Below are 27,688 nucleotides of genomic sequence, written 5' to 3'. Positions count from 1 at the left end.
ATAAAATGATCTCTAAAAAATCATAACACAAGAACTTTAAGCTCAAATGATACAAGAGAAACTAGTATTGAATGGTGCACTAAAGATATGCAAGTTTTGGAATAATGGTGCATTAAAAAATACTCTTCCAAGGTTCAAATATAATCAAGAAAGATTTGGGAAGGTTTAGTTTATGAAACAATGAAGTTTGGAGTCTTTTTATAAAAGAAAAAAGTCATACTAGCCGTTGGGGGTTCGACCGGTCGAGCTAGGGGTTGACCGGTTGACTAGCCGTTAGGAAAAGTGACTGTTGGGCCTCAATCGGACCTCAACCGGACCTCGACCGGACCTCAACTGGTTGAGGTTCAACCTTGACCGGGAAGAGAAGGTCACTGGGAGAGGGAGAAACTTTTTGGCCTCCCTCAACCGGTCCTCAACCAGACGAGCACAACCGGTCGACCGGTTGAACCGGTTGAACCATTTTTTTTGGCTCAACAATCAACATTTTTCAACTTAAAACCTTTTAACACAAGTTTGAAAATCATTTAACACAAGGTTTTAATTGAAAACATGAAATCATCCAATTCTTAAGATATTTAAAACAATATTATTCTTGGATGATTTTGGTGCATAAATGAATAATGAAATGCATGAAAGTCCCAGTGCACCAACAACCTTACAAAGAGACCTTAAGAAGATTTGATCTTGAAAAACTCTTCTCTTTGAGGTGATCTTCTTCTTCATGATTTCTTCTTGGCTTGATTTGTTTTTGAATTGCCACTTTGGAAGTCGTGTTGCCTAATCACACTTAAAATATGTTTTGTTATCATCAAAATTAAGATTAACCAAACCTTGGTTTCACAGTCATAAATTAGCAAATAAGTAGGTGCCATGTGGATTTAAATATATGATAATATATGTTTAAAATATCATCACATTTTCCCACATGTTATCAAACAAAATATTACATGTGTTTTACCCTATAAATATTTATCTAATAAAATATAAATTTAATTTTGATAATTAAATAAATATGTTAATTATCAATTTTAACTCAAAAGACAGTCATAAAAAATAGTTTTGATAAATAAATAAATATATCTATATATATATATATATATATATATATATATATATATATATATATATATATAATTTAATTCAAGAGTCCTATGATCTTCCCATTAAATATAAAATAAATTGATTTTATTATTTTAATATTCCTAAAAAATGAAAAGATGATGCTAAAAAGATTTCACAATTGAGAAGAATTGGAAATTCTTCAAAGCATTAAAGGGTTCAAAAATTGATTCAAATATTAAGTCAGAAATGAAGTTCCAAAATTCGAAGATTCCAATATTCAAATATCGAGTTTAAAGATTTGAAGATAAAGTTTTAAGATTAAAAAAATTTAAATATTCAAATATCAAGTTTAAAGATTTGAAGTTAAGTTCTAAGATTCAAAGATTCCAAAAATGCATATTCTATTGGAGATTACGCAATCACTCTTAGCGAGTGTTATTCAAGATAAGGTCTAAACATAAGCCCAGCAAAATTCCAAGCACAAGCAGAGGTTCAAGCTAAGATCCAAGTTTAAGCCCAAGCCTTAACCAAGTCAATATGCTAATTTTCACCTCAACCAAGTCATAGTCTTAATGGGTGTTTGTTTTTTTAGCTTTTTGCTAAAAGCAATTTGGCTTTAGACTTTAGTTAGTTTGTTTTTCTACTTTTTTCATAACTTATTATAAATTTTTTGCTGAATAGAAAAAGTCAAAATATTTTATTTTTTTAAATAAAAAAAATAACATACTGATTTTTCTTTACTTTTTAATGCTTAATAGAAATAAAATATTACAAAAACAAACACTAATATTTAACACTATTAAGTATTAAAGTTCTATTTAAAATTAAATAAAAAAACAAATATCACCTAAGTATCCAAATTAGTTATGAGATTAGTTTAACTAAATATTTGTGGTTTATTTTACTACTACTCCATGAGAGAATCATCATACTTTGATTTGTGGATTTTTTTGTATGGAAGGACAATATCTAGTTTAGTCTTTCTATTATCTTAATTTCTACTTTAAATGGGTTTTGTCATTAGTATGTTGCTAACTATTTCACTTTATTAGTCACTTTCATGTCAAGCCTTCTAACTTCATATAGAAATTATTTGATAATTTAATTTAAATTAAATTATTAAATAATATTAAGTTATTAAATTGATTTATCAAACACTTTTTAACATTCAATTTATTTTTGAAAAATAATATATTATAAGGTACCGATTTAAGGGTATTTTTAATATTTGGTATTTTTTATTAGGATTAAAAAAAATTGTAAAGATACAACTCCAATACGTTTTAAGTTTTAACTAGGTTTTTTTTTCCTCTTTAAAGCTGGACTTCCGGTGCAACCCAAAAAAGGGGGCCAAAGAAAGAGACGGGGAGGAACTCAATTTCCATAAAGAGAACTGTCGAGTTCAGCTGTCAGCATGGCACGTTGGAGCGTAAACTTCGTGCGACTGGGACATGTGAAGTGACACCACTATAATTTGAACTGGTGCAGACCTCCATAATATTTTTATATACGTATTTTGAAAATTTTATTATTTTACTAATATTTTATTAAAATAATATATATTTTTTTAAAAGGGATATCCTATTCGAGTGCCCATACAATTGGAGTTTCATCCTGTATAGGAACCATAACAGTTCAACTCCAACTCATGAGTGTACAGAAATCAAAATTTAATTCCAACATTTGCAGCATTGAGATGAAATAAAACCCATCAATTCTTGAACTATGATTCTGTGAATTGAAATTATACATATAATACATTATACAAGCTTGTATATAGAGGCAGAAAGGTTGTGGAGAGTTAGAAATTTTTCACCATATTATGCTGGGGCAGACTGGCACATTTCAGACTTGTATGAGGATGGCTTGGAGCCAGGCTTTGGGTACCAGACAGTGGAGCATGAAACAGGTTGTCTTCATGACTAGGCTTTCCCTTCTACTTTGTGATCTTCTGAAGTTTCAGATTTGCTTGCGGTCAATTTGAATCTGCGAACCTTCATTCTTCCATTCAATGCAAGAGCCAACACGTCATATTCCTCCACATACCAGAGCTCTGAAACATCTGCCTGAATGATATTCACCAACAAAAGACTATTGTAAAGCCAAAACTTCAAGAAGCGAACCAACTAAAAGAAAAAAGGAAAAAGAAAAAGAACTACAGAGTTAAAACTAGGATATGTTTGGAAGCAACTTGGAGGAAATACGAGTTCTAGTTACATTTGCCTGGTATATCAATAACTTCAAGAAAAGTGATTCCTAAACAGAAAAGTACACAACCTGCTTCTTGGAAGAACTTAAAAAGAAGGCCATTTTCCCCACCTACCCACAAAGAAAAAAGAACCAAGATAGGCCACTTTATACCATTCTAGTGGCCGCTAAAGTCATTCTTGCTTTAAATAGCATTCAAGGGCACAGCTAAGAGGTAGAATTCAGTATGTCCTGCTTTCTGATCACAATAGCAGCCTATGATAACAATCTGCTTCATTACTTTCCATCAAAAAATTGCTTAAAATGGAAGGCATCTCCAACCTTTTGGCCCAAGTAGAAAGGATTCATTTATAGGTTGCAGAAGTAGTATTTCCAGGGCATGATTATCCTATATTTTCAATTCTAAATGATGCCTGACCATAGTCAACCTAGGCAAAATTGCTTTAGGAATAAATACTGTTTGACTTCATATTTTTCTACTTTCAAAACTTTTGCAGGTCTTACAGTTACAAATCAAATCACAGTGCATGTTGGATAAAACAACATTTCACATTTCATATGAAAGATTAGATAGGCCCAAGGCAGTTTTGCATATTAAATTGGCCGGTATAACACTGGTGATCAATAAAATAAATTAAACCTGGAGCAGGAATCCATAAGATACATCCTCTAGATTGGTCATTGGAGATCATTTGTCACCATAAGAAGGCATTCTTTCATGGAGTTGTACCTAAAAATAGCTTAAGTAACACAAATACGCTAGGAATATACCATTAGGTTTGGGAGGCAGTGATATCCACTTGTGTCCCATCTAGGTACCCTTTTAGAGAGTTTGACACCCAGCATAAAACAGATCCCACCAAAGAGAAGCCTAATCAGATGTGCTACTTTTGAAAATACAACAAAATGAAATGGACATCACATGTCATCAGTTCCATTACTACTGAACAAGATTCTCTATTTTCAACTATGAAACAAAAAGCAAATACCTCAAATCCACGGATTATATTATTAAGGCGGGCGACAAGCTCATGAAAAAACTGAAGTTGATCCGAAGCTTTATGCAATTCCTGCACATGGCATCAACCATGTGTAAATTATCTAAAAACATAGATCCAAATATATAAACATGCAACTCAACTTGAAGTACTAATAAAATCAAAATGTGCTTCAAATGTCCTACCGTTGGAGAAAATTTAGGGGGACCCAGAAGTCGTGCAAATGAGGTATGAAGAATCGCATTGTCATACTGCAGCAGAAAAATGCAGCAGATCAACCCAAGCAATTTCTAGTGGCAAATATTAGTAAAAACCACACTCATCATTTTCATATTACTACGATGTAATAAGAGCTATGTCAATGACCATGTAGCTGTAGTAATGGATAGAACAATAAAGCACCAATAAGGCCATAGTACCCATCATGTAATAGCAGTGAGTTCCCACAGGAGATATATCTCTATTTTTATCCTTATATTGAACCATCATATGTTAGAGAGCATGATATGCATTGTGGACCTAAATCTTATAAACTTAAGCTTTTAAGAAAATTGGTTGTTCAACATCATCAATTATCATAAATTTGGAAGGTTAGAAGAAAAATGGTTAAAGATATAGAACAAAACTGCAATCAGAACAGATATTATGATCATCTAAAATCCTTCCATAAATTTTCTTGTGACTAAGGGTCATTTTTTTATAATCAGAAACAAATGTTTATTTATACGAATTAAAGGTAAGATTGAAAGATGAGGGATCCTTCCCAAAACTAAGGGTCAATTTTGTATTGCTGCAATTTTTAGAAGAATACATTTTTAGCAAAATTGTTAGTTGTGTCATAAAACATAGAGCATTTGGCAAACTATGGTTTCAAAACTAGCAGTTAAGTATTTGGTAAACTAGATTGTTAAATTGTGAAAACATATAGAGATGTTAAAAAACCTATTTCTTTTATTTTATTTTTCATTATTTTTTAAGAGAAGTGCTTCCATTTTTCTATTTTAATTGAATTCAAATAGTTAATATATTAGTTTAGGTTGACAATTTTGATCCAAAAAATCACTGATTCAAAGTTATTTCACAATCACTGAGACTTATACACATCATATTTGAGTTGAAGACTCTAAAGGTGAAGCTCAAATACGTAGCTTGCAAGTTTGAATCTAGGGCAAAGTAATGACATGATAAAATAGACATTTAGCCATAATTGAGATTGAGAGGTGAGCAATGAATGCTGGAAAAGTAACTGCAAGCAATCAAATGGAAAATTGCATGCAAAACAAGAAAACAATTGTAGACAGAAGAATGTCTAACACAGGAAGCTTAAGCACCACCTTGGAGGGTGCTCGAACACTCCAAAGTTTTTTATCTAGAATATTTTTTAACAATTATGAAAATTTTTGTATTTTTCTAAAGGTAAGGTTTTTAGTATAAAAACAAATTAGAAAAACATATTTTTGGAAGAGCCTTGAAAAAATAGGCGCCATTATTTTGCCCTGGTTCCTAAACTCTCAGATCAAAATTTGCCCAAGAAAATCTTGAATTTAGGGAGGAAAAGTAGAGATCAAGGGTTTGAGTTGCCGAGCCTTAATATCGTTTTTAGATTTCTATTAAGGAGTATGCGGAATGTTGTGTCATGAACGTGAAAAAGAAGTGTATGTGTTGGTACAAGTCTCATGGGGTAGGTAGCATCCAGATTAGGTAAAACCATATGCCCTCTTCTTTCATATTTAGTGGATTTTTACTTTGGTCAATAGACCCACAGCTTTTGCCTTTGTAGGGGTTTAAGGCAATCTTTGTAGGTAATTTTCCACATAGATATCTGATGTCAGGTGTGCGATTAATTGATCAAATTTAAAATTGAAAATCTACAAGGCATCAAAACAATCAATTGATTGAACCAAATTAATAAAAAATCATGGTTGAAGAAAATTGAGTTTAGAGTTGATAGTTTGGCATAAATTATGAACTACCTATTCACCCCCAATCCCTGAATCAATAAGTCGATAACACACTTACACAAGTAAAAATATATATAATAATAGTCTTTATTTTACATTACAAGACAAAAAGCATCAATTATAAATACCAACAGACATTACACTTCAATAGTAAAACAATTTCAACTAACATTCAATATCATGTACTCATTAAGTTACAAAAGTATTATTCCTTAAATGATTTCTTTATTGTGATATTAGACTATTGGTAGTTAATTCTAAAGATAAAAAATTTTGATCTAAAAAATTAAATTATTGGGAAAAAAGAAACAACATAATTTAAAGTAATATTGCCTTTGAGGCTTAGCTCAAGTGGTAAAGGGATGGAGAGGGTTTGTGGGAGGTCCTAGGTTTCAAGTGGGGACAAAAAAAATTTACCTATCAAAAAAAAAAAAAAAAATTAAGTAATATTATTCTATATAATCTTACCATCATTCTTTTTCTGCTTCCCAATGTATACTTCAATGGTTTGCCCCGCCGCCCCCTGGTAAGCATTGATTAATATATCCCTATTTGCCCATAAAAAAGGGTAATATTATTCTATATAATAAAATTTAATCAAATATTTCATAGATATAAAATAATTTCATATATTCAATATGTATTTATATATAACATAACTAATAAAATAATTCGATACAACATATTTAATAATATAATTCAAATTTATTTATCATGTACAACATTAAAAAATTTGTTGCTAATTAAAAAAAATAAAAGTAAAATATCAATTAGTTGTTAGTATTCTATTTTATTCTTGTCCTGATTGTAAAGTTAGAAGATATTCTGATTCTTGAAAAATCAATTTTGAAAAGCTACTCAATCCTACTTTCAAAATAGCTACCAAAGTGTAAGTGAGATTATATATACATATATAAAAGAAATGTGATTAGAGTTGTATAGAATCTATCCTAAATGGATCCTAACCATCAGATATTAGGTCAAGAAGTACTCCATGTGCTATCCCTTTCTTTAAGCCATTAGTATATCCCTTTCTGTTTACTTGTGGAGACTTCTGACAACCTCAAAAAGAAATAAGACATTCATACAGTTCTTACAAGTTGATTTTTGGGTGCACGTGGAAGAGCAGTTCTCAGTTTAGCACGAATGGTTACTGGATCTGTTCCAGAGGCTACCTACACAAGAAAATGAACCATTAAGAGAACAAGTCAGTACATACTATTAATTTTCTGAGAATGATTCTCCAACATGATGATTCACAGTGAATATACCAGACATAAATGCCATTTGAAAATTTAGGTTAATGGCCGTTGAAAGATCAACTAGGAGGGGAAACTTCATGTAAGAATTCTCAGGCCAATTACTAACCTAAGTTGATAATACTAAACATCCTGTTATGAAAAGAAAATCCTCATAAAAGACATCAACAAACACAATAAAAGATGGTGACCAATGCTATGAACAGAACAGCATTTTTTTCCCTGTAGGTTCATAAATTTCAAGAATTCTAATACCACAGCAATGGATGGATTGTATACAACCAGGCATGTTTAGTTTTCCAAATAAGAGTTTTGGATATATTATTATTACCACCATAACAATGGACAGATTGTATACAACCAGGCATGTTTAGTTTGCCAAATAAGAGGTCTGGATATATTATAATTATTATTACTATTATTGATTCCCTATGGCAATTTAAGGAGTTTACCATCTTATTGCGTCGTCATTGGAATAAAATCTAGATTTGGTTTTCATTTTATTTATTTTTTAGTGTCGAAGAATGAAATATTGTAGCATTTGATGATTACATTTTTTTATAGGAACTAGCACTGTAATTTTGACTAATACCTCGTCTTAGAGGCTTCTTTGGCTTGAAAGTGTGCTCAATTGAAATAAATAAGCCATGGATTCAAATTCATTACTTCCTTGGAAAAGAAAGCTCTAATACTATGTTAAGCTATCAAATTTGACCCAAAAGCTTAAATTGTTACATGGTGGCCAATAATATTTATCAAGGTAAATTGAGTTGAAACCCTAATATTTCTAAAGAAGAGATGGATCTAATTAATTAAATACTTTACCAATTATAATTAATGTGCTAAGTAATTACATAATTAATTAATAACAAAATAAATTTATAAATAAAAAAATTAATATTGAGCGATTAAAGGGTAACCCTAGAGCAAGACCTAGACTTTTAAATATTCATAATATCACTACTATTAATATGTTCTTGGTCACTCATTGGAGGTGATAACATAAATCGCTTTCTTGAGCCTGCATACCCAATCAATATGAAAAAAGTCAATGCCAATCTTGTTTGGGCTCATTGTATGTTTACTGTGGGCTTAAACATTGACACCTGTGGCTAGTCCCTTCACTCTTTCAACATTTCCTGAGGAAAACCTCCTAGGGTTATTGAGAATGGGTTGGCCATCACAGCTTCCCTTTGCTTTATAGGCAAAGCTCATTCCCTACTTTGACTTACAAGCTCGTGTAATACTCAGAATCCTGCTTTGAGAAATCCTCTACCACTATTAGTCAAGCAAGATTTCAATGCAAAATGAGATTCACCCTGGATTGACCAGCCCAGTAACTAAGCTTTTTCCTTCTTACTATGCTATGCTTGATATAAACCTTGTTTTCATTAACAAGGTTCATTACAAACCTCCATGTTTTTTATTCATGGGATACAGTCTCACCATGGGATTTCTGTATCCCACAAATAATAGATATAAATGTAGAGATGGCTGACCTATCACATCCTCTTTTCCACCTTGTTAGTGAACTACCATCCACAAATAGGATTTTTATTCTATCCTGTGAATAAAATTTTAGCCACACATAAAGAGAGAGAGAGAGAGAGAGAGCACCTACCCGCATTATAGATATAGATATAATTTCATATCAGCAAGATTGCAGCTCATGTATAAATATCAAATACATTAAGAAGAAACAAAAAGCAAAAGAGAGAATAAATTAAGAGAAATTACCTGCCAACACCCCAGAAGCACACCAGTTGAAGTCAAGAGCACCCTGTCTAACACGATTTTCAAAGGGCATAGGGCCTTTGCAACAGCTTCAACAGCAGTTGCTTCAGCTTCAATCTGACAAGAGAAGTGCAGGTTAAACACATAAAAAATATTTTGATAAGAGAAAAGAAACAGAACACATAAAATAGCTCCAAAAGGCAATTACCTCAACTTCCGCAGCAGGAACAGGTGTAATATGATGTGAGGCATGAAACATGCTAAAATGGTACAAACTAGAGTTCTGAAACCAGATCACTAACCAAGACATACAAAAGCATGCAAACAATCAGACAATTGAAAATTCTCAAATATATGAAAGATTAGCTCACTTAATAGTTACTCAAAAGATTATTCTTTTAAACCACCTATTAATGAATTTACAACTCAAGCTCAAAAAATTCAAGCATGTATCAAGATGATAAGTTACCTTTATCGAAGTATGGAGAAAAGATAGACTTTACAGCTTCCCTGCAGCAAGCCAAGCATGGATGTATAGTCCAAGCATCCAACTTTCATGTATGAATACAAAAGTACAGCAAACAAAACTGTTAAAGAGAACTTCCAAAGGCATCCAGACTTTCTGCAGAAAGTAGGGCTGTTTGATGGTATACACATGAAACACATCTGATAAAAAACATTTTTCCTACATGTGGATATCTACAGTATCGTAACATCAGATGCATATCCATATTTTTGTTATTTGGCAGGTTATATATATTTAACTATTTATTTATACGAGAAGTTCATTATTATTAATCACATCTGCAAACAATAGCTTGGCAAAGTGATTTAGCTAGTTATTTGATGCATCCTTTTTTGCAAATCAAGTTGATGAAAAAAATAATCTCAACCAGATTATTGTAACAATTGCATTAATTAGCAAAAAAATAATTTTGTTATAAGAAAATAAAAAAAGTATACTAACAAGGGTGCAAAATCATCAACACACACACACACACACACACAAAATAATATAATAATTAACTGAGCGCAACAAGTAAACTAATAGTTAATTGAGTAGTTAAGGCCCCAACCAGTGACACCTTTTGCAAGGACCATAACATTTGCATAAGGCACAAAACATCTATTGCACTACAAATTCATTTAGATAACAAAGTATTTTGATCCTCTGAACTGCAACTCTCCATTATTTTTTGTGATAAGTAAGCAAGAAATTTTATAGATAAAACAGTAAAAAACAATAAACCAAGGTACACATCAAATGAGCGTATCAAACATTAACTCTCCATCACTATCAATTTAACTCATCACATTAGGCATGATAAACATCAGCAAATGAGCATATCAAACATTTTATGGTTTCCATTTATATGACCAAGTTGTGAAAAGCACCTCGATTTAATGACTTCAATACAATACCTCCATTGAGAGGATATATAGGGAAACTGTAAATTGTATCCTCTCTAAAGTATAGATTTGTGTGGGTTTAAGGAAATTGTTGCATTTTACAGAGTGGAGTTGGAATGACATAGCTTTAGTAAAAGAGATGAGATTGAACTTGTTCACAGAGAGGGGGTAGTGTGACCTCTCTCTGGTTTACAACAGCTGACACATGGAATCAAAAATAAAAAATAGGTGCAGCAAAATCTATACCCAGGATGGATCATGCTAAGCTTACAAATCAACATGGCATAAATAAAACTCATCAGATGATGACCCTAATTCTTCAACCAAGAATACAATGTGGCATAGAATATGTTAGAGTGTACTGTCAGTGGTTTTCCTCAAGCCAATAAAAAAAGTCACCCTTGTAACCTATTCAATTAGAATCCATCTCTAGAGGCAATTTTGACTGCTAAATGTGAGGGTCATTCTCCATAGGAATCATCATCTCCTTTTCATAAGGAGAAGTTATATATATTTCACATGAACAAGGATTTAGTTGTTAATGGTGGGAGTTCTCAAATGCATAGTTTATTTCTCCTAGTTTTGATAACACCAAGGATTTAGTAAAACACCATTATATATAAGTACCCTGCTTTATCAAACGTGGGTGACTTTATTAGCTCCTACAGGAATTTGAAATGCTTTAGTTTCAGTCAAGTATCACACATACACTTAAAACCTCACTCTACCTTCGATTTGAAGTCTAATGAGAGAAAAACTGATTCTGTAACCCTGCACCTGTACTTCCTTGGCTGTCATTTTTTAGGCATTTTATAACCATCATAGATTTAATAATAGGTTTCTTCTGTTAGTTCCTCATATCATCTGTCAATTTGCTTTCTCATCCATCAATTTGCATATTATCTTTATATTAGGGGAACCCCCAAATCCAAATTTCCACACTCTTGGTGTTTCCCCATTACCTCATATAATGATTGCATCAATATTATAATAATTGCATAAAACCATATATTGCTTTCAAGTCCACAAGTCTGTAAAACTAAAGATTCTAAATTTTCCATGCGCCTGTTTTCAAAGAAAGTAATCAAACTACTTAAATATGGCCACTGCATTTATTAGTCATTCATCAAGGTGATTGGCCTATATCTCAAATCCCAAACAAAATATTTCTTTCACAATTACGGGACTAAGGCCATATTTTCTATCATCGATAAGCAGTGTACCACACAGACAAGGAAACATGATAAATGAGAACCTCATGAGAAATTGAAAGGAAAAAAAATTACTTACGAGATAGGCACTGAGAACTCTGTGCTCAAATACAAAACATTAGCCCGTACTGGTGGTTTTGCTGCCTACACATGAAAGGAGGGAAAGCTCCATCCACATCTCAAAGCAACACAGAGAAGGGTATAGCATTCGGAATGTTTTAATTCACTCAAAACTTACCTTGAGTACAGGAGTTACAATTCCATCCTTAAGGGTGAAAAGATCTGAAAGGGATAAAGACTGAGAAGTTTCACCATGTTCAAGGAAAGCTGCACCATGCTCATTCAAGTCACTTTCCATCTTATCGTACAATTTTGATCTTCGCTCGGAATCTGACATTGTAGGAACTGCTGCAAATTTTCCCAAATTAACATAACTCCACCAGCCCAGTATACATGTTAGTTGGCAAACAAATTCAGACACATAATACACATCTAGAACTAAAATCAGGAATTGAATATGAAATTTGGTCTAAACTCAGTAGAACTTTCGCCAAACGATCAATGAATTAATTAACTTGGGATCCTAAAAAAGAAAAACAAAATGCCCCTTAATTCTTGAAATTTCAATAGATCCAACGATTCCATACAGAGGCCACACCATAGTTCACACAATATATGACAAATGTATACCTCCTCGATTTACCGATTCAACAGTTACAGATACATTTTTTCAAACTTCACTCGAGCAAATAGAATGAAGATTCGGTGTAGAAATTGAAAAAATAGAAGTGTAAACAAAATTAGAAAGGTCAACTAAATGGTATCGTCTTCATTCGTTATCCAATTTTCAGGGGCAATCAGTGTTTGATGCTCCTTTTGGCTACTAAAAAATCGTTGGAAAAAGAAAAAAAAAAAAAAAAAAGACAAAACCGGAATCTTATAATTGACTTTCACACGGTTTCTCATCAATCAAACGGGAAATGAAAAAAAAAAAAAAAAGAGAGAGAGGAGAAAAAATAAAAAATAAAAAATGAAGAAGAGAAAAGCCATTACCAGATGGGTAATTGAGAGAGGAATTTCTGAGGACAAATTGCAATCCAAAGTAAAAAAGAAGAGCGGATGTGAGCCAGATTAGAACTACCGTTTTCGAATGGCTCCACCAATTCCTAACCCTGGCCATTAATTACAGACTCCCTATTCCACACATTACACTGCCAATTCTTCAAAGCAGCTCTCGCATCGGTCTTCTGTCCTTCCTTGTCGCGTTTGGAGGGAGAGAGAAAAAAAATAAAATACTCGGATGTGATGAAAATCGGAGAGAAAGGATACCGTAGAAATGACATAAAAAGGTTTAATTTCATTTAGCTACCTAAAGTTTCGACTAATTACATCAGATACTATTAATTTGAAATTTCTCCTTTTCTCATTTCTTGCTTTTATTCCCTTCTTCTTTAATTCAAAATAAAGGAAGTATTCGATAAATTTTTAAATTAATAGAAGTTAATTATATTTAACTAAAACCTGAAAAAAAATGAGTGAAATTATCCCATAAAAAAACATTAGAAAACATTATTTCTTCTTTAATTGTATTTTTTGTTGCTTAATTAGTTACGTAGAGTTTTATAGGTTACATCAGTCCAAAAAATTTGAATGAAAAATGCATTGAAAGAAAAAAAAAAGAAGTTTTAAAAAATTAAAGTAAATAAATAATTTTTAAGTTGAAGTTGTTTCATTAAAGAAAAAATAATATATGCATTATAAAATTTGCACTTAAAAATATATTTAATACTTATATTGTATTTAAGGGTAAAATAATAATAATACATATAATTAAAATTTTATTTTAAAATATTTAATACTTTATATATATATATATATCTCTTATATTTAAATAGCATACAAAAAACTTATTAATACACACACATCTAACTCAAGGGCAAATTTGTCCAATTGGCTAATTTTACCTAGGTTTCATGTTAGAGAATTTGGTTCAAATATAATTTTGATAATATTAAAATTACTTATAATACATTGATATTTAATTTTAAAATAATATGAAAGATATTAAATTTTAATATTACCAAATCATCTTGTAATTTATAATTTAACAAGTAATTTTTTATTTTTTATTAATAGAATTTATGATCAAAATATTAAAATTTATAAATAAAAAATTATGTGAATAATACTAATATATATAAATAAAATATTATATTAGTATATATAATTTTAAAAAAATTCTGCATCGGAGTAAGTAAAACAAAATTATCAACTTAAATTATATAGCTTAATGTAAGACCATAACCTACCGACATGATTTCGCTTTATGTTTTTTAAAATTTCTAGAAAGAAAAACTTCTCCCTCACGATGGATTTTAGTTATTGTAAATTGGTCAACATGTTTTTCTTACTAATCATCTTGAATTTAAAAATTAATTTTTGTGCAAACATTTTCTATTCACGCATTGACATATCTGTCTTCCCCTACAAAGTAGGCGTCTTGTCAATTTTGGAAGCATATAACAATCATGCACACCCACCTTTGCAAAAGCCCTCACTTTATATGGTTTGTTTCTTTGAAATTTGACACAACCACTATGCTTGAAGGGAATAATTTTTGATAGCCTATTTGAATATGTTCCTAAACAAGAAGACCAAACTAAAATTTTGTGTTTGATTAGGAAACTTGAGTGGCTTCATGTGTTTTTCTTACTTAGCTTGGAAACTTCTTTCATTCCATACCCTCAATTATTAGACTTTGCATTCTTTTACTCCTAGACCACCACATTTTTCTTACATTTTCATACTACCCTTAGTTCCACTAAATTCAACATGTGGGTCAATAATTGCCTTAAGTAAATCATCTTCATTTTATCGGTTATAATTACTATTCATGTAGTCTTACATGCCCTTATAATTCATAATTACGCATTAAATGAAGTTTACTAAGCACTGTGAACTATAAATAAAAAAATCTTCGAGCGTTTTAATTGTATTCGAATATCTCTTATTTTCGATAACTTCTTAGTTTTTAAAGAATTACGCTCCCAACTTCTGTCCTCTTCAATTCTATATTTGTCTAATAATGCAACCTATTGTTCATTATTGAAGTCTTTTTCATGACAGTTGTTTTGTGTTGGACCTTTTACATCCAAAATTTCGAATATTGAATAACAAGATCCTTCCTAGCCTTATCTATATCGAGTGATCATTTCTAGTTGCTTCTAAATTGATAGACGCATGTTTGTATATAAGTTTTTATTGGAAAGTAGGTGACTAGTCAATTTTGCTGGCATATATCAATCATGAATGTCCATTTTTATAAAAACCCTCATTCTATATAATTTATTTTTTAGAAATTTGATGGATGTACTAGACTTAATAAAATAATCTTTGATACTTTGTCGGAATGTCATTTTTAAGTAACATGAAGAATCACAATTTTGTATGACGTGTTAGTTTTAAGAAAACTTAGATGATTTATCATTTATCTTTCTCCCTTCGCACAATAGGATATTTTCGTACTTGCCAACTATTAGACTTTACGTCTTCGGACTCCACAACAACCTTATTTTCTCACATCTTCACTACTTAGATTTTACTACTTTTTCTTCCTAGTTCTACCAAATTCAGCATTTGAGCTAACATCTATCTCAAATAAATTATGCCATCATCTAACTTCTTGTAGTTACTATTTGTAAAATCTAAACCTTCATGGCATCCCTATTATCTTCTCTGGTATCTTTACAATAACCATAATAAGACAGTTTAGATAGAGCATATAGGTGGATGGGTGAGGGAGTGGGGGTCTTATCAGAGATTTAGAATTACTTGCATGCTAAAACCTAAACAAACAGGCCCTTTGAACTGACAAGCATCCCTACATTCCAATTAACAAGCAAGTTAGAGAGGTTGGGAAGCATCAACATCAAGAAAACAAGTTTGATTAGTAGATTTCTTGGTCCAAATGGATGCCATTTTTTTTGTTCATTTCCTTAACCAAAAATAATTATAAAAAAAGATGTATGTATGGATGGTCCAATCATACAACTTTAGGGTTACAAGATTTTCTTGATGGGACCATTTGTTGTACCTTAAGGATCCATGTCCATGTGCAGCATATTTGAGAAAGAGACCAATTCTATTGCCCTATGATGGTATGCCACCATTCTTCAACACAAAAACTATATCTAATCAAATACAAAAGAGAATGGCTTCTTAAATTTATTCTACCAACATGCTTTTCACTATTTCCAATATGTTTTTATGAAATGTTTTTAAAAAATAACAATTGTAAAAATAATTTAGGATATATGATAGTTGGGAACTATTTTCAAATTACTCTTATTTATGAGTTCTTAAAGTAAATTTTGAAGTTTGAAGTTGTTTCTTAAAAAGATAATTTTTTTTGGGTAAATTTTGAAAATTTAAAGTTATTTTTTTAGTAGAACATTTTTAGTAAATGTTTTGGAAAACAATTCTGAAGAACGGTTTTTAATAACAATTTTTGTAAATTGTTCTTTAATATTTTATAGAATAAAAATTGGTGTGGAAACCTAAAATGTTTTCAATATTTTTAAATATATTTTAGAAATAATTTTTATATCTAATATTTTATTTTTAATTATTTTATATGTTTGTATAATCATTTTTTAAAATAACTTTAAGAAAATAAGTGAAAATAATAAAAAATATTATCTAACAACACTATATTTTTTATTCTTAAAAACATAAAATATAAAATAAAAGGAAATTTCTATATGTACAAGCAAGCATTGAGACAAACGAAATTAATGCATGAGGTTTATTTGATTTTTGAAAGGTGGAGAGCTTTCATGAGATGTCATTTCAAATTGGAATTCAATTCAATAATTATTGGATGTCACAAAGTCATTTCCTATAATTTATGATTTTTTATTTATTTTAAAAATTAATAGTTTATAATGTTTAAGAAATTGATTTATTTTTCATGAATTATTTAATTACATGGGGCACCCTAAAATTATTAGTGCATTATTGAAACATATGGGACAAATTCAGCTTTTGTACATATATTTGATACGGATGCAAAATGTTGAGGTGTATTGCCTGTGGAATTTGAGGAATAAATTGGGTTGCCATTATTGACCTAGATGTGAACTTTTACTGGCAGGGCCTTAGGCTTGTGCAGAAGCTTTTTGAAAAAAAATATAATAAAAAATAAAAAATAATTTAAAAACAATTTCTTTATTATCTTTGAAATTATTATATGATTCTAACTATTTATTCAACTTCAAAAACTCTCTATTTATCATAATATGATTTGAAATATTTACTTTACCATATACTTAATAATTATATGATTTATGTGACATTTTTATTTTATTTACTCTGAATTGATTTAAAATCCACATAGATTAATTTCAAATAAAAATTAATATTGCCTTGAGTTTAGGAAATGTTTTTTAGTTTTTTCTTTTAAAATAATTTCCATTTCGATTTTCTTTTTCTATTAAAACATGTTTGATTAAGAGAAGTTTCAAAAAATATTTTTAGAAATGAAAATGGTAAAATTTTAGGTGGTGTTTGTTTTTTGTTGAATAGAAAAAATTAAAATATATGATTTTTTTTATTAAGATAAAAGTAATCTATTGATATTAACTAATATAATTAAATTAAATTTATTGATATTAATGAGTTATTTTTAATAGAATTATGTTTATTTATTATTCTTTTTATCCTCCATACCTTTTTGTAATAAAAAGTTTTAATCAATTTATAATTAACTCACTAAAATAAATTCATTTTTAAAAGCAAACAATAAAGAAGCAACTTAATTTTATTAAAACTTTAGTAAAAAAGAAAGTATACTAATATGCAACAATAAAAATTTATAGATTGTTTGAGAATTGTTTTTAAGAATAATTTTTTATTTTTTAGAATAAAAAACATAGAAAATACCTTTGACAACCAAAAATTATTTTTTATTTTTAAGAATAGAAAATAAAGTATTTTTAAAGAACATTTTTAGTTAAAAATAGAAAAAAAAAATAGTTATTTTTATTTATTTTTTAGAATTATTTTAAGAAATAATTATATAAACATGTAAAATGATTAAAAATAAAATATTAGATAAAAAATATTTTTAAAATATATTTAAAAATATTAAAAATAGGTTGAAAAAATTTTAAATTTTCAAATAAACTTTTGTTATATAAATGAAAGAACAATTTTTAAAAATTATTTTTGAAAATAGTTATCAAGCCTATTAACGCCTTACCAAATTTAATTACCATAAGAAATATATTGACCTCCTTTTTTTTTTTCTTTCATATAATTATAAATCACTTTCATGAAATCACACAGAAACGTACAAAACTGCTTATAGTACTGATGTGGACATGTATGTCAATGTTTAGCAAATTAGAGACATGTAATTTATATGTAAATTCAGAGTACAACCATACCCATAATTGGAAATAAAAATTGGTCCAAAAGGCCAAAAAAAAAAAAAAACACATACATTATTATGAATTGAATGCAAACCCCATCGGCTAGACACCCAAAGAAATTGCAGGAGGGAGACGTGGCTACAACTACAAGTTCTACATTTCTCTAACAGATACCCAAATCCAATCATTCAGTGTAATGCATGGGAAGAGTGGGGCAGGAGAATGAAGGGTCAAGATTTAATGAGATGATGGGGCGGGTGGGGAGACGTGGAGTAGGGTCATTAACACCCACCACTGATCTCTGTGGTGCCAGCGATGCCTAAAATAATATATAGAAATTGAAATTGAAGGAGAGGAGAGGAGGGAAAAAAAGAAAAATGAAAAAGAGTGAAGAATGATCCACCTGTTTGTCAGTGACATTGTACATTGGTTTAGGCAATGAGCAGCAGCTGGGGCTCACCACCTGAGCAACACCTGGAACTGATAAGGTATGGGCCCTACTCGTCCTATTTTCCCATCTCTCCCAATATCTCTTGAATCATGGATGCAGTAAACCCGATTCTCTTCATGCTCCATTTTTTACATTTATCTTCTACGCTCTACAAACACTCTAACCAACACTACTGGAGTTTCATCTCATCTTCAAAACTAGAGATGGTTTCCTGAAGCAGCAGACACGCTAAATTTTTTTGAGGTCATTGCCCATACGGAAACACTGAAGATTTTGACTAGTGTTAAAGGCTTTTTTTTCTGGGACTTCCAGAATAATTTCTGCAAATTTTAAAATTTTGAAATCCTGAGTAAAGTTGGGTTTTTTTCCATTGGAGAAGCAAATTTTAAAATGAAGTAATGTTAGATATTTCCATATTTCGATTGTTTGAGCTGCTTTTGAACTGCTTATGGAGAGGCAGTGATAGAGAGGAAGTTAAGGTTTTTCTCTAATTAATAGACTCAATGGGGAAGCAGCAATTTTAAAAAACAAGTAATGATCAAAGATATTTCAATCAAAATGGATTGAATTGGTTGAGATAGCAGGAGAGGGAAGAGAATAACAATGGAAGGGATTAGGAGATAGATGAATTTGTCATTTTTTTCTTCTGGAGTTCTGCATACAAGTCATGATATTCTTCAACACAAAGCATATAAATTACAAGGAAGTTCTTGGAAAAAAAAAATGCACAAACAATGGGAATAAGATAGTGTGTAGGTAAAAACCCAGATGAGTGTTGAGCAAAACCAGCCAATCAATACTCATGTTAAATATATCGTCTTTCATCTCTCAAACCCTAAAACCCATATTAATCACACGAAAAAATGGAATATTGGAACTCAGAATTTAGAGCAATATTCAAACCTCCACTTGTGCTACACATCAAACTGCACAAGTGTGGGATGACGGTGATGATGATGATGATCTATGAGTGGTGACTGGTTGCATCATGTCGATCATCACCTCCATGGTGCGACTGAGACCCACTTGCCTGAGATTCCGACACTCCACTCCCCATCACCGGCCGATAAGGGTTTAGTCCAGCCAGCATGTTAAAGTGACCCTCGCCCATGCCACTGCCGCCGCCACTACCGCCACCTCCACCGCCACCACCACTGCCACCTCCACCGCCGGAGCTCAACTGTTGGCTAGGCAAGAGGGCAACAGGAGTCGGAAAATTCATAAAATGCAGCCCACTGGACATAGTGCCCCTATATAAGTTACTGTTATTAACAGAAGGAAATGGCCATATAGGGTCAGCACTCATGACTTGGTTATTAGAATTAGTGAGCATCCAAAAATTCGCCGGAATCTGACCATGGCTGGCCGGGATGGAGCCGGTGCTCGACTGCAGCAAGTAGCTTCCCATTTGTTGTTGCGACAAATCCTGCTCCGGCCGCCTCTTCCTCCCTATGCTCTCCTCAGTCTCCGATAGGTCTAGTGAAGTGTCTCTCAACTCTTGCTTGGCTTGAAACATGGAATTTAGATTGTTAGATTGGAAATTAACGAGTGTAGAAGAATTCTCCGATGATAGCCCCGGAAAAAGACTTCTTCTTTGAGGGACCGAGAAGTTGGGATTGAAGTAAGTGGATCTTAGTTGAGATGGGACGGACATGCTTGAGCCCGAGCTCCGGAGGGAGATGTTAAGGGACGTAAAATTTGCAGGAATTGTGCCGGTTCCGGTGGCGGCAATCACGGCAGGCTCGGCCTGTTGAAGCAGCCACTCGATGGTTTCGCCGTCGGATTTATGGCCGAGCTCACGCGTTAGCTGAAAAACCCTAGCAGCGCAGAGTGCAGGCATGCGGATGCGGCGGCCACGTCCGTCGACTTTGGTGTGCCGATCCTTGGTGGAAGTCCTCTTGGGAGGCGGCTTTTTGGAAGGCTCCGCTGCGATTTGTAGAGATGAATTAGAGCGGTTGGTGTTGGGTTCTGCAGATGATATGGCTAGAGACGGATAACCAGAGCTGGAGCACGCTTCTTCTTCCTTCTTTTCTAGCAATTGGAATGGAAAATTTGGCCTGTGGAGCTCATCACCTCCTTCCATCATCACATCAACAACAACCCACTCTTTCTCTTTCTCTCTCTCTTTCTCTCTCTCTCCCACACACACACTCACTCCCACTCCCACAATGCTTTAATTTTTATGAGAAACCCAGAAACTGAATTAAACAAAACACATGTGGGTCTCTCTTTCTCTTGTGCTTGGAATTCTTTTCACATTTGATGTATTGTGTTGGTGCAGCTCAAGTGAGAGAGAGAGAGAGAGGATAAGGAAGGAGGGCAAGCTTTAAGCAACAAAGATAATGAGTGGGAATTATATGGGTGAGCTTTAAAAAGCAATTTCTTTATGTTTTTTTTGTTTTTTATTTTGTGGGTTATGTTTTTATTTTACAAAGAGAAAGAAATTTACTTTCTTTCTTTGGAAGACCTCTAATGGTTGTGAATGTCACTGCCCATTGGTGGTGTTTTTGAAAATTGTCGTGATTTTGGAATTTAATTTCTAATTTCTATTTATTTTTAAGTTTTTTTTTTTTTATATATTCTGAATCTGGGTTTCCTTTTATTGTGGTTGGACAGCCCCTTTGGTTCAGACTCCACGTGAGGTGCTCTTTTTATCATTCAATCCATAAAGACAATGGTGGCCTGTGTGGGACCCAAACCCAAGTCAAAAAATTGAGAGACTTAGAAAGGAAAGATTATCAATAGGGTCCCATTTCATTCAAGTAATCATTTCCTTTTGCCTTTGGCCTTTGCCTTTGTTCTGCACCTTTGCTGGGGGACTTTGGGATTCCTGATTGCCTTTGGCCTTCCCTTAGGGTTAGGGCTTTTTCTTATCATCTATATCCTTCTTCCTTCTACGGTCGCCTTCCATCTCATGTTCAAATTCCTCAAAACTAGATTCAGTCTCAGTATGCCCAAGAAAATTACATATGATATACTACTTTTTCCACATTTATTATTCATTAAGGTCTCATTTATCTTGGGCAAAGGCTTAAATTAGTGAGCCCGGGGTGGTCTTATAAAGGCAATTGGATCATAATTGACTTGTTTTTGTACATAAGCCATACTCTTGTTCTTCTAAGATGTGGTTAAAGACAGGATCGATCATTAATGATCACCGGTCATAAGTGCTTATAAGCTCCAAAAATTAGAACATTCCACCCCAGATCCACTGTGTGCACTTGTGCATGAGTGGCATGTCGCAATTTCTTCCATAATTGATGTTTACATAAGTAAATTCTTTTGACAATAAGGTTGATGGAAGATTAATGATAGCATTTTGGCCGTTTTCGTGCTTTTGGGGTAGAGAAAGATGATCTTTTGGAGTGCAGCATCCCATGAAGGACAAGAGCAAAAGGGTGCACATGAATTACTATGTGTGTATTTTATGATCAATTATCACAAGCTCTGGATACCTCGTTATGGTGGAAAGAAATACATTTTTTAAAACTTTACCAACCCGAAAAGTATATATCGTTTTGTAAGAGCCAAGTTTCACGTGGAATTGTGCTTTAATCAACATGTATAAATATGTGCCATAGTCGAGTAGTGCCCAAAATTTCGGGGCAGTGGCGAATGTCCTGGCCATGGCCTACAGCTGAGGGTGAAAGCTCGACAAAGTACGTTGGTAAACATAATTTGCGGATAGAATGAAGTTTGATCAGCTCCCTGGTAGCTTAGCCCAATTGCAACCATCAATTGTTGCAAGCATAATGTCATTTTCAAGCCCCACTTCACGAATATAGGTCTATCAGAAATTAATGGTTTGCCTCCCCCACAAAATGATACGATGCATGTTGTAAAAAACATTCAATTAATAAAAGATGCAGCTCTGGAGGATGTTACAACCCTATCCACAACTCCGGAAATTTTGATTTCATGACTCACCCCCATACCAGAATTATTCATGTTAAGGTGCATGCTTAGGGATTGATCCATCTTTCTGAAGCATTTACTGCTTGCGTACAAAAACATGTGGATCATTTGATGGGAATATAGTGAGGTGCCACAAATCAGGAGATAGCCCTAGTTGCAGTATCCTAGCTGTGACAGCATTGTAGACCGAGTCCCAGGAAGTGTAGGACCGAGCATTAGGCCATGTGCTGCTTCTTTCCGGACCACACCCCTTGCCCACCCTTGTCACTGAACAAGACGCTTCACCATCAAACTCTAACATCTCCCCGAATTAGAACCGCCGACATAGGAAAAATCTTTCTTCAACCTCTTCTAACCTACGATTTTTGTTCTAACCCATGATTATGTTCCAAACCACAAATTGTGATATATTCCATGGAGTTGAGTGAAATAATGTAGTTGAGGCAATATTAGTCATAGTTGATGACTGGCGGTTAGGTGACTGACTGCGTGGTTGCAGGGTTGTCTGGTGCAGCCACTCCGGGGACTAGCAATTGACTTGAGGTTTTTCAATTATGGAGGAGCTGAGCCTGAAATTTCTGGCCCAACGCCTGTGTTTGTCTCCATTCACATCAAGTCAACTGGATTAATAAATGTGGTTGGAAAGGGTTGCAGCCGTGTACCTCTAGCTTCGCTAATTTTGCATGATACCTTTTCCACCACAATAAAATAAAATCAATAATATCAATTAATAATACAAACAAAAAAAAGAAAAGAAAAAAAAGGGGCAAATATGGTATAAAAAAAATACCATTTCAAGGGTTAATAGTCAATACATGAGTGGTTTAGTTTTGAATATACAATTGCCATTGATAATAAAAAAAAAAACCCATCCTCCCAATTTTGTACTATAAGCACATTATTTGTATTTGTTACCTTTTTCTCACTAAGCAAGTTGTTTGGATCTTTGTCGACTTGTTCTTACCACTTATAATATTCTTTATATTTTGATTCCACGTCAAATAAGATGGAGAGAAATGTACTATTAGAAAATATTATTTCAGTAATATAATTTCTATGATTTAAAAAATAACAAAGGTATTTAATGAAATTGATCAAATCAATGAACTTAAGATTTATTTAGCAAAAACTCGAGAAAAAATGAGTAAAATTAATCCATTACAAAAGATCATATATGATACCAAATGATTGTCCAATTATATTAGTGTAACACTGCTAAAAAAAATATATATGTTGTTTGGTTCTGAAGGCGTTGATGATATTTGTTATTGAAAATAATTTTTTAAATAAAATGTTTTTGAGAATTTGTTTTGAAAACATAATAATTTTAGAAATAATTTTGAAGTGTTTTTAGCTGTTATTGTAAAGTTCATTAACTATATGAAGAATATTTTAATTTTTTTTGTATTCTATATAAGTGTGTAATATCTTCGTGAAGAATAAAAACTGTCTTTTTATATTTACTTTTTTAAACAAAATTTTATTTATGAAACAATTAAGAACTATTTCTAAAAACTTCCTAAATAGATGCCATATTTTTTTTTCTTTTTCAATTGAATTAGTTTTTTTTTGAAAAAAAATTCTAATTTAATATAAAATTAAACCCCTTATAATTTTCCTTGATTTGTCTCTTATTCCAAATTCTAATACATATTGTTAAGCTATGTTGACCCCACACAATTTGAGGAAAAATACGACAAAAGAAAATAAAAAATAAAATGAAATAATTTAGAAATTATTTTTATATACTTCCTTAAACTCATTTATTTTATTTTAATTTTTATATATAAAAAATAAATGATTTAAAAATACATCAATCTATAACTAATTTTTATCTTATTTGATTTTCTTCACAATAAATCAAACATAAAAAAATGATTTTTCTTAATTTTATTGGTAAGTACTTTTTGAGAATCAAATATTGGCTTATAGAAAAGTATTAAGGAAATAAATATTAAAGAAAATAATTTTTTATATTTGATTTTATTATTAAAAATAAGAAGAAAAAAATCAAATATTTTAGGAAAAAATTATGTATTTTTATATATAAAAAATAACATAAGAAAAATAAATTTAAAGTGAACAAATAGAAATAATTCATTAAATTTAATTTTTTTTCCTTCATTTAAAAAAAAGAATTCCTCTTTATTTTTTTCCTTGTATTTTTCTTCAGAGTTTTCTAGACAAAAAAAAAAAAATTTACATTTTCCACTCTCCTCGATCAAATCTACGTTGCCAATAAATGAGTGGCTTACCTCAACACGGTAAATTATTGAAGATTGCTGGAAAATTCTGGAATTTCAACACACGGAATGAATAAACGTGTCCATAATATTATAGGATTAAGTGATTGGTGTAGTTTGAAAATCATGTATGATAATAGGGAAAGGGAAAGAGAATGGAAGATGGAGATGGTGAGTTGGAAATGGCGCAAAAGGTGTAGACAGTTGGAATCTTTCCCTCCATGAAGTATTGGATGATGTCATACCAGAATTGTTTGAGGGGTTTTTAAAAAGCTATAAAGAAAAGAATGGAGTTGGGTCACATCACTTGGACTTTCTTTCTTGCATTTGCAAAAGCAACACCCCATCTTTCAATCCTCATCCCTCTTCTATTCATTCATACTTGCATTTGTGGAAAATCATGTCTCAAGTCTCGACCCAACGCGCCCTACTACACTCTCTCCCACTACGCCCCCAATACTCCTCCGTAACTTGTTGGGTGGAATTTGAGACCATGTCTCACGGCTCTATTCCAAGTCTATCAAAAATCATGAGAAAATGTGGAACTCCTTCTTGTTAGAAGGTAAATATTAGGCAATCTTTGAATTGTTTTATATCTACGATCCGTGACATGACCACCTAATTTATGTGTGTCACGACTCGTGTCATGACGTGTGCCACAATTCGTGCCATGACGAGTGTCACCACCTATGTCATGATGCGTGTTATGTACCACTAATCAGGTTATGTATCTTTCATGTCTACGAAAAAATACCCTTGGTAATATCATTGCTGTTTGAAAAAATGAGGGCCAAAATGGACGTGGTCTAAAATATCTTGGGATTATAAGCATAGAAGGTTAAAGCCTTTCCTCTCTGATCCAATCAATGGGTTGGAGATTATATTCTTGGACTCAATTTTTATTCAACCACATATTTGGTGAGAATCCAGAAATGATAAGGGTGAGTAGGGTTGAGAAGCTGCGGTTGCTGCTGCTTTCGCCTATGACAACATGGAAAATGGGATTCAAGAAAGAGACACTGCTAAAATTGCACCACAGACAGAAAGAAGAAAATATGGCATAGAAATGGAGGTCTGCCCAAAAACCAACAACAGAAGTACTCACAAGAAAACAGGAAATTAGCAGGTGACCAAATGGGATGAGGTGATGTGGATTCCATCTTTGTCTTTTTACTTAGTATGTATATATATATATATGTGTGTGTAGTCATATTTGTGAAGACTAGCATTTCCATTTTTTTTCCCTTTCTTTTTCTGTGGTGTGATAATACACAAAGGGGCAACCACCCAGTTTGGCTTAATTATTGTTTTTATTTTCCTTTTGGTTCTTGGAAAAGCTAAAATTAGTTGTCTCTTTCAAAAAGAAAAAGAACACGAGCATATCCATCCTCTTTGAGAAAAAAGTAAGATTTATTCATACTTTTTCCTACTTTTTTTTTTCTTCACACATTATTGCGGAAAATAACTTGTTTGGCAGTGGAGAAAAAGGAAATAATATTTTCTTCCCTCTAATATCCTTGCAACCAAACACTAAGTGCAGAACTAGCTGCCTGCTTAAATGGGCATGGAAGACCCAGCCATTCCGGTTGGTGTTTGTTTGCTGGTAAAAACATGTGAGGAACCTCTTCTTTTTCAGTAGCTCCACTGGTGACAAAAGTCATTTTCATTGCCTTTTTGCCTCTTATGCAAGTTGCAATAAGCCATGCATGTGTGAGTATGACCATCTTATCCATACAAGCTTAAAGAAGTCCAATCAAAGGACACCAAGTAAGCATGACAAGACAATGAAATTAAAAAACAGAGCTATCTTCTTGGACATCATGAGGGCGCTGGTTTAAATTTTGTTCTTCCAATTACTTTTACTCTCCACCAAATCAGTTGTAATATTCCTCTCAGCCTTTGAACAGATAGTTGAAACCCCATCCCAGAGAAAAAGGCAACCCAACAAGCTTATTGTTTGCAAAGCTCCTCTTTGAATGGTTATTCTTGGGCTTTTTAGGTAGCTTTTTGATCTGGGCAAAAACTCTTTTAACTGCTAAAGCAATAAGTATGTGTTTGGTTAACTAGGATGGTCCCACATGAGATGGTTGTAGAAACATTTATGTAATCTTGGAATTACTTCAAAGAATGGATAAAAATAATGAAAAAGAGTGTTTTTAGATTGGCTTCCCTAAACGATTCTGGCCTGAAGTTTGAACATAATGTCACGGATTTAGGTGTTTTTTAAGCTCATATATGACGCTTAGATGACTTAAGCAGTTTGAAGTTGCTAAGTCAGCTTAACTGAGTACTGAGGACTGAGTACTGAGTACTGAGTACCATTTTGAGCATGTTGTGATATTTAGGTACCTTTGCACTCACAACAACAAAGGCATCAAACTTGAGAGAACTATTGTGAGTTCCTAGTACCTGACAGAACTGGACTCCTCAAAGTTGAGATGGGGATGAAGCAAGTGTTCCAATCCAAAAGAGAATCAGAAAATTTCCATGTTTTAAATGCACTTTTGTGAGTGCTGAGATTTGATTTGAAAAAAAGAAAAAAAAAACATACACACACACACAATTTCCCGACTCCTTTCATGGTTCTTCAGAATAAAAGAAAGGTTGCCCCACCTTTAGAAATGGTGTCCAAGACTTAGATGGAGGACCCAGTAACCTACCCTAGCAATAGAGATTGTGAAATGGTATTGGACCAGAAAAAGCAATGACGCCATGATACCAATAAGAAATCTGATTTCAACTTTCACTTTCCCGGGAAAGAAAATCAATGCCTCTCACCCCATATATATATTTTATGTATATCCA

General features: G+C 32.3%; 2 protein-coding genes across 7 annotated transcripts; both read right to left on the bottom strand.

Annotated features, from left to right (window-relative positions):
- Nucleotides 1–2,717: 2,717 nt before the first annotated feature.
- LOC117904842 lies at nt 2,718–13,144 on the bottom strand. 6 transcript variants are annotated; one of them, XM_034817622.1, is made up of 11 exons: nt 12,897–13,144; nt 12,082–12,251; nt 11,923–11,987; nt 9,692–9,732; nt 9,431–9,519; nt 9,226–9,339; nt 7,327–7,404; nt 6,698–6,751; nt 4,454–4,519; nt 4,260–4,340; nt 2,718–3,128 (listed from the first exon to the last, which is right to left on the bottom strand). In XM_034817622.1, the coding sequence occupies exons 1-11, from the start codon at nt 13,021–13,023 to the stop codon at nt 2,985–2,987; spliced, it is 1,029 nt and encodes a 342-aa protein (XP_034673513.1). In that variant the 5' UTR covers nt 13,024–13,144; the 3' UTR covers nt 2,718–2,984. The 6 variants fall into 6 exon arrangements, with proteins under 6 accessions (XP_034673513.1, XP_034673514.1, XP_034673516.1 ...); XM_034817623.1 differs by having other exon boundaries at nt 12,082–12,248; XM_034817625.1 differs by having other exon boundaries at nt 12,082–12,248; nt 12,985–13,144.
- A 6,202-nt stretch (nt 13,145–19,346) lies between these two features.
- On the bottom strand, nt 19,347–21,069 carry LOC117934496 (transcription factor TCP15). The gene has a single exon (XM_034856205.1). The coding sequence runs from the start codon at nt 20,809–20,811 to the stop codon at nt 19,690–19,692; it is 1,122 nt and encodes a 373-aa protein (XP_034712096.1). The 5' UTR covers nt 20,812–21,069; the 3' UTR covers nt 19,347–19,689.
- Between the last annotated feature and the right edge of the window lie 6,619 nt (nt 21,070–27,688).

Source organism: Vitis riparia, chromosome 17 (genome assembly GCF_004353265.1).
Source record: "Vitis riparia cultivar Riparia Gloire de Montpellier isolate 1030 chromosome 17, EGFV_Vit.rip_1.0, whole genome shotgun sequence".
Taxonomy (NCBI): Eukaryota; Viridiplantae; Streptophyta; class Magnoliopsida; order Vitales; family Vitaceae; genus Vitis; species Vitis riparia.
This window is presented reverse-complemented; position numbering and strand designations above follow the sequence as displayed.

Bases quoted from the DNA above. Each gene is read 5' to 3' on its own strand.
- LOC117934496 (XM_034856205.1), bottom strand. From the start codon at position 20,811: ATGATGGAAGGAGGTGATGAGCTCCACAGGCCAAATTTTCCATTCCAA.
- LOC117904842 (XM_034817622.1), bottom strand. From the start codon at position 13,023: ATGGCCAGGGTTAGGAATTGGTGGAGCCATTCGAAAACGGTAGTTCTA. The intron at 12,252-12,896 runs GTAATGGCTTTT...GAAAATTTGCAG, and splicing joins CTCTCTCAATTACCCATCTG to CAGTTCCTACAATGTCAGAT. The intron at 3,129-4,259 runs GTATTTGCTTTT...AATATCATTCAG, and splicing joins ATATAATCCGTGGATTTGAG to GCAGATGTTTCAGAGCTCTG.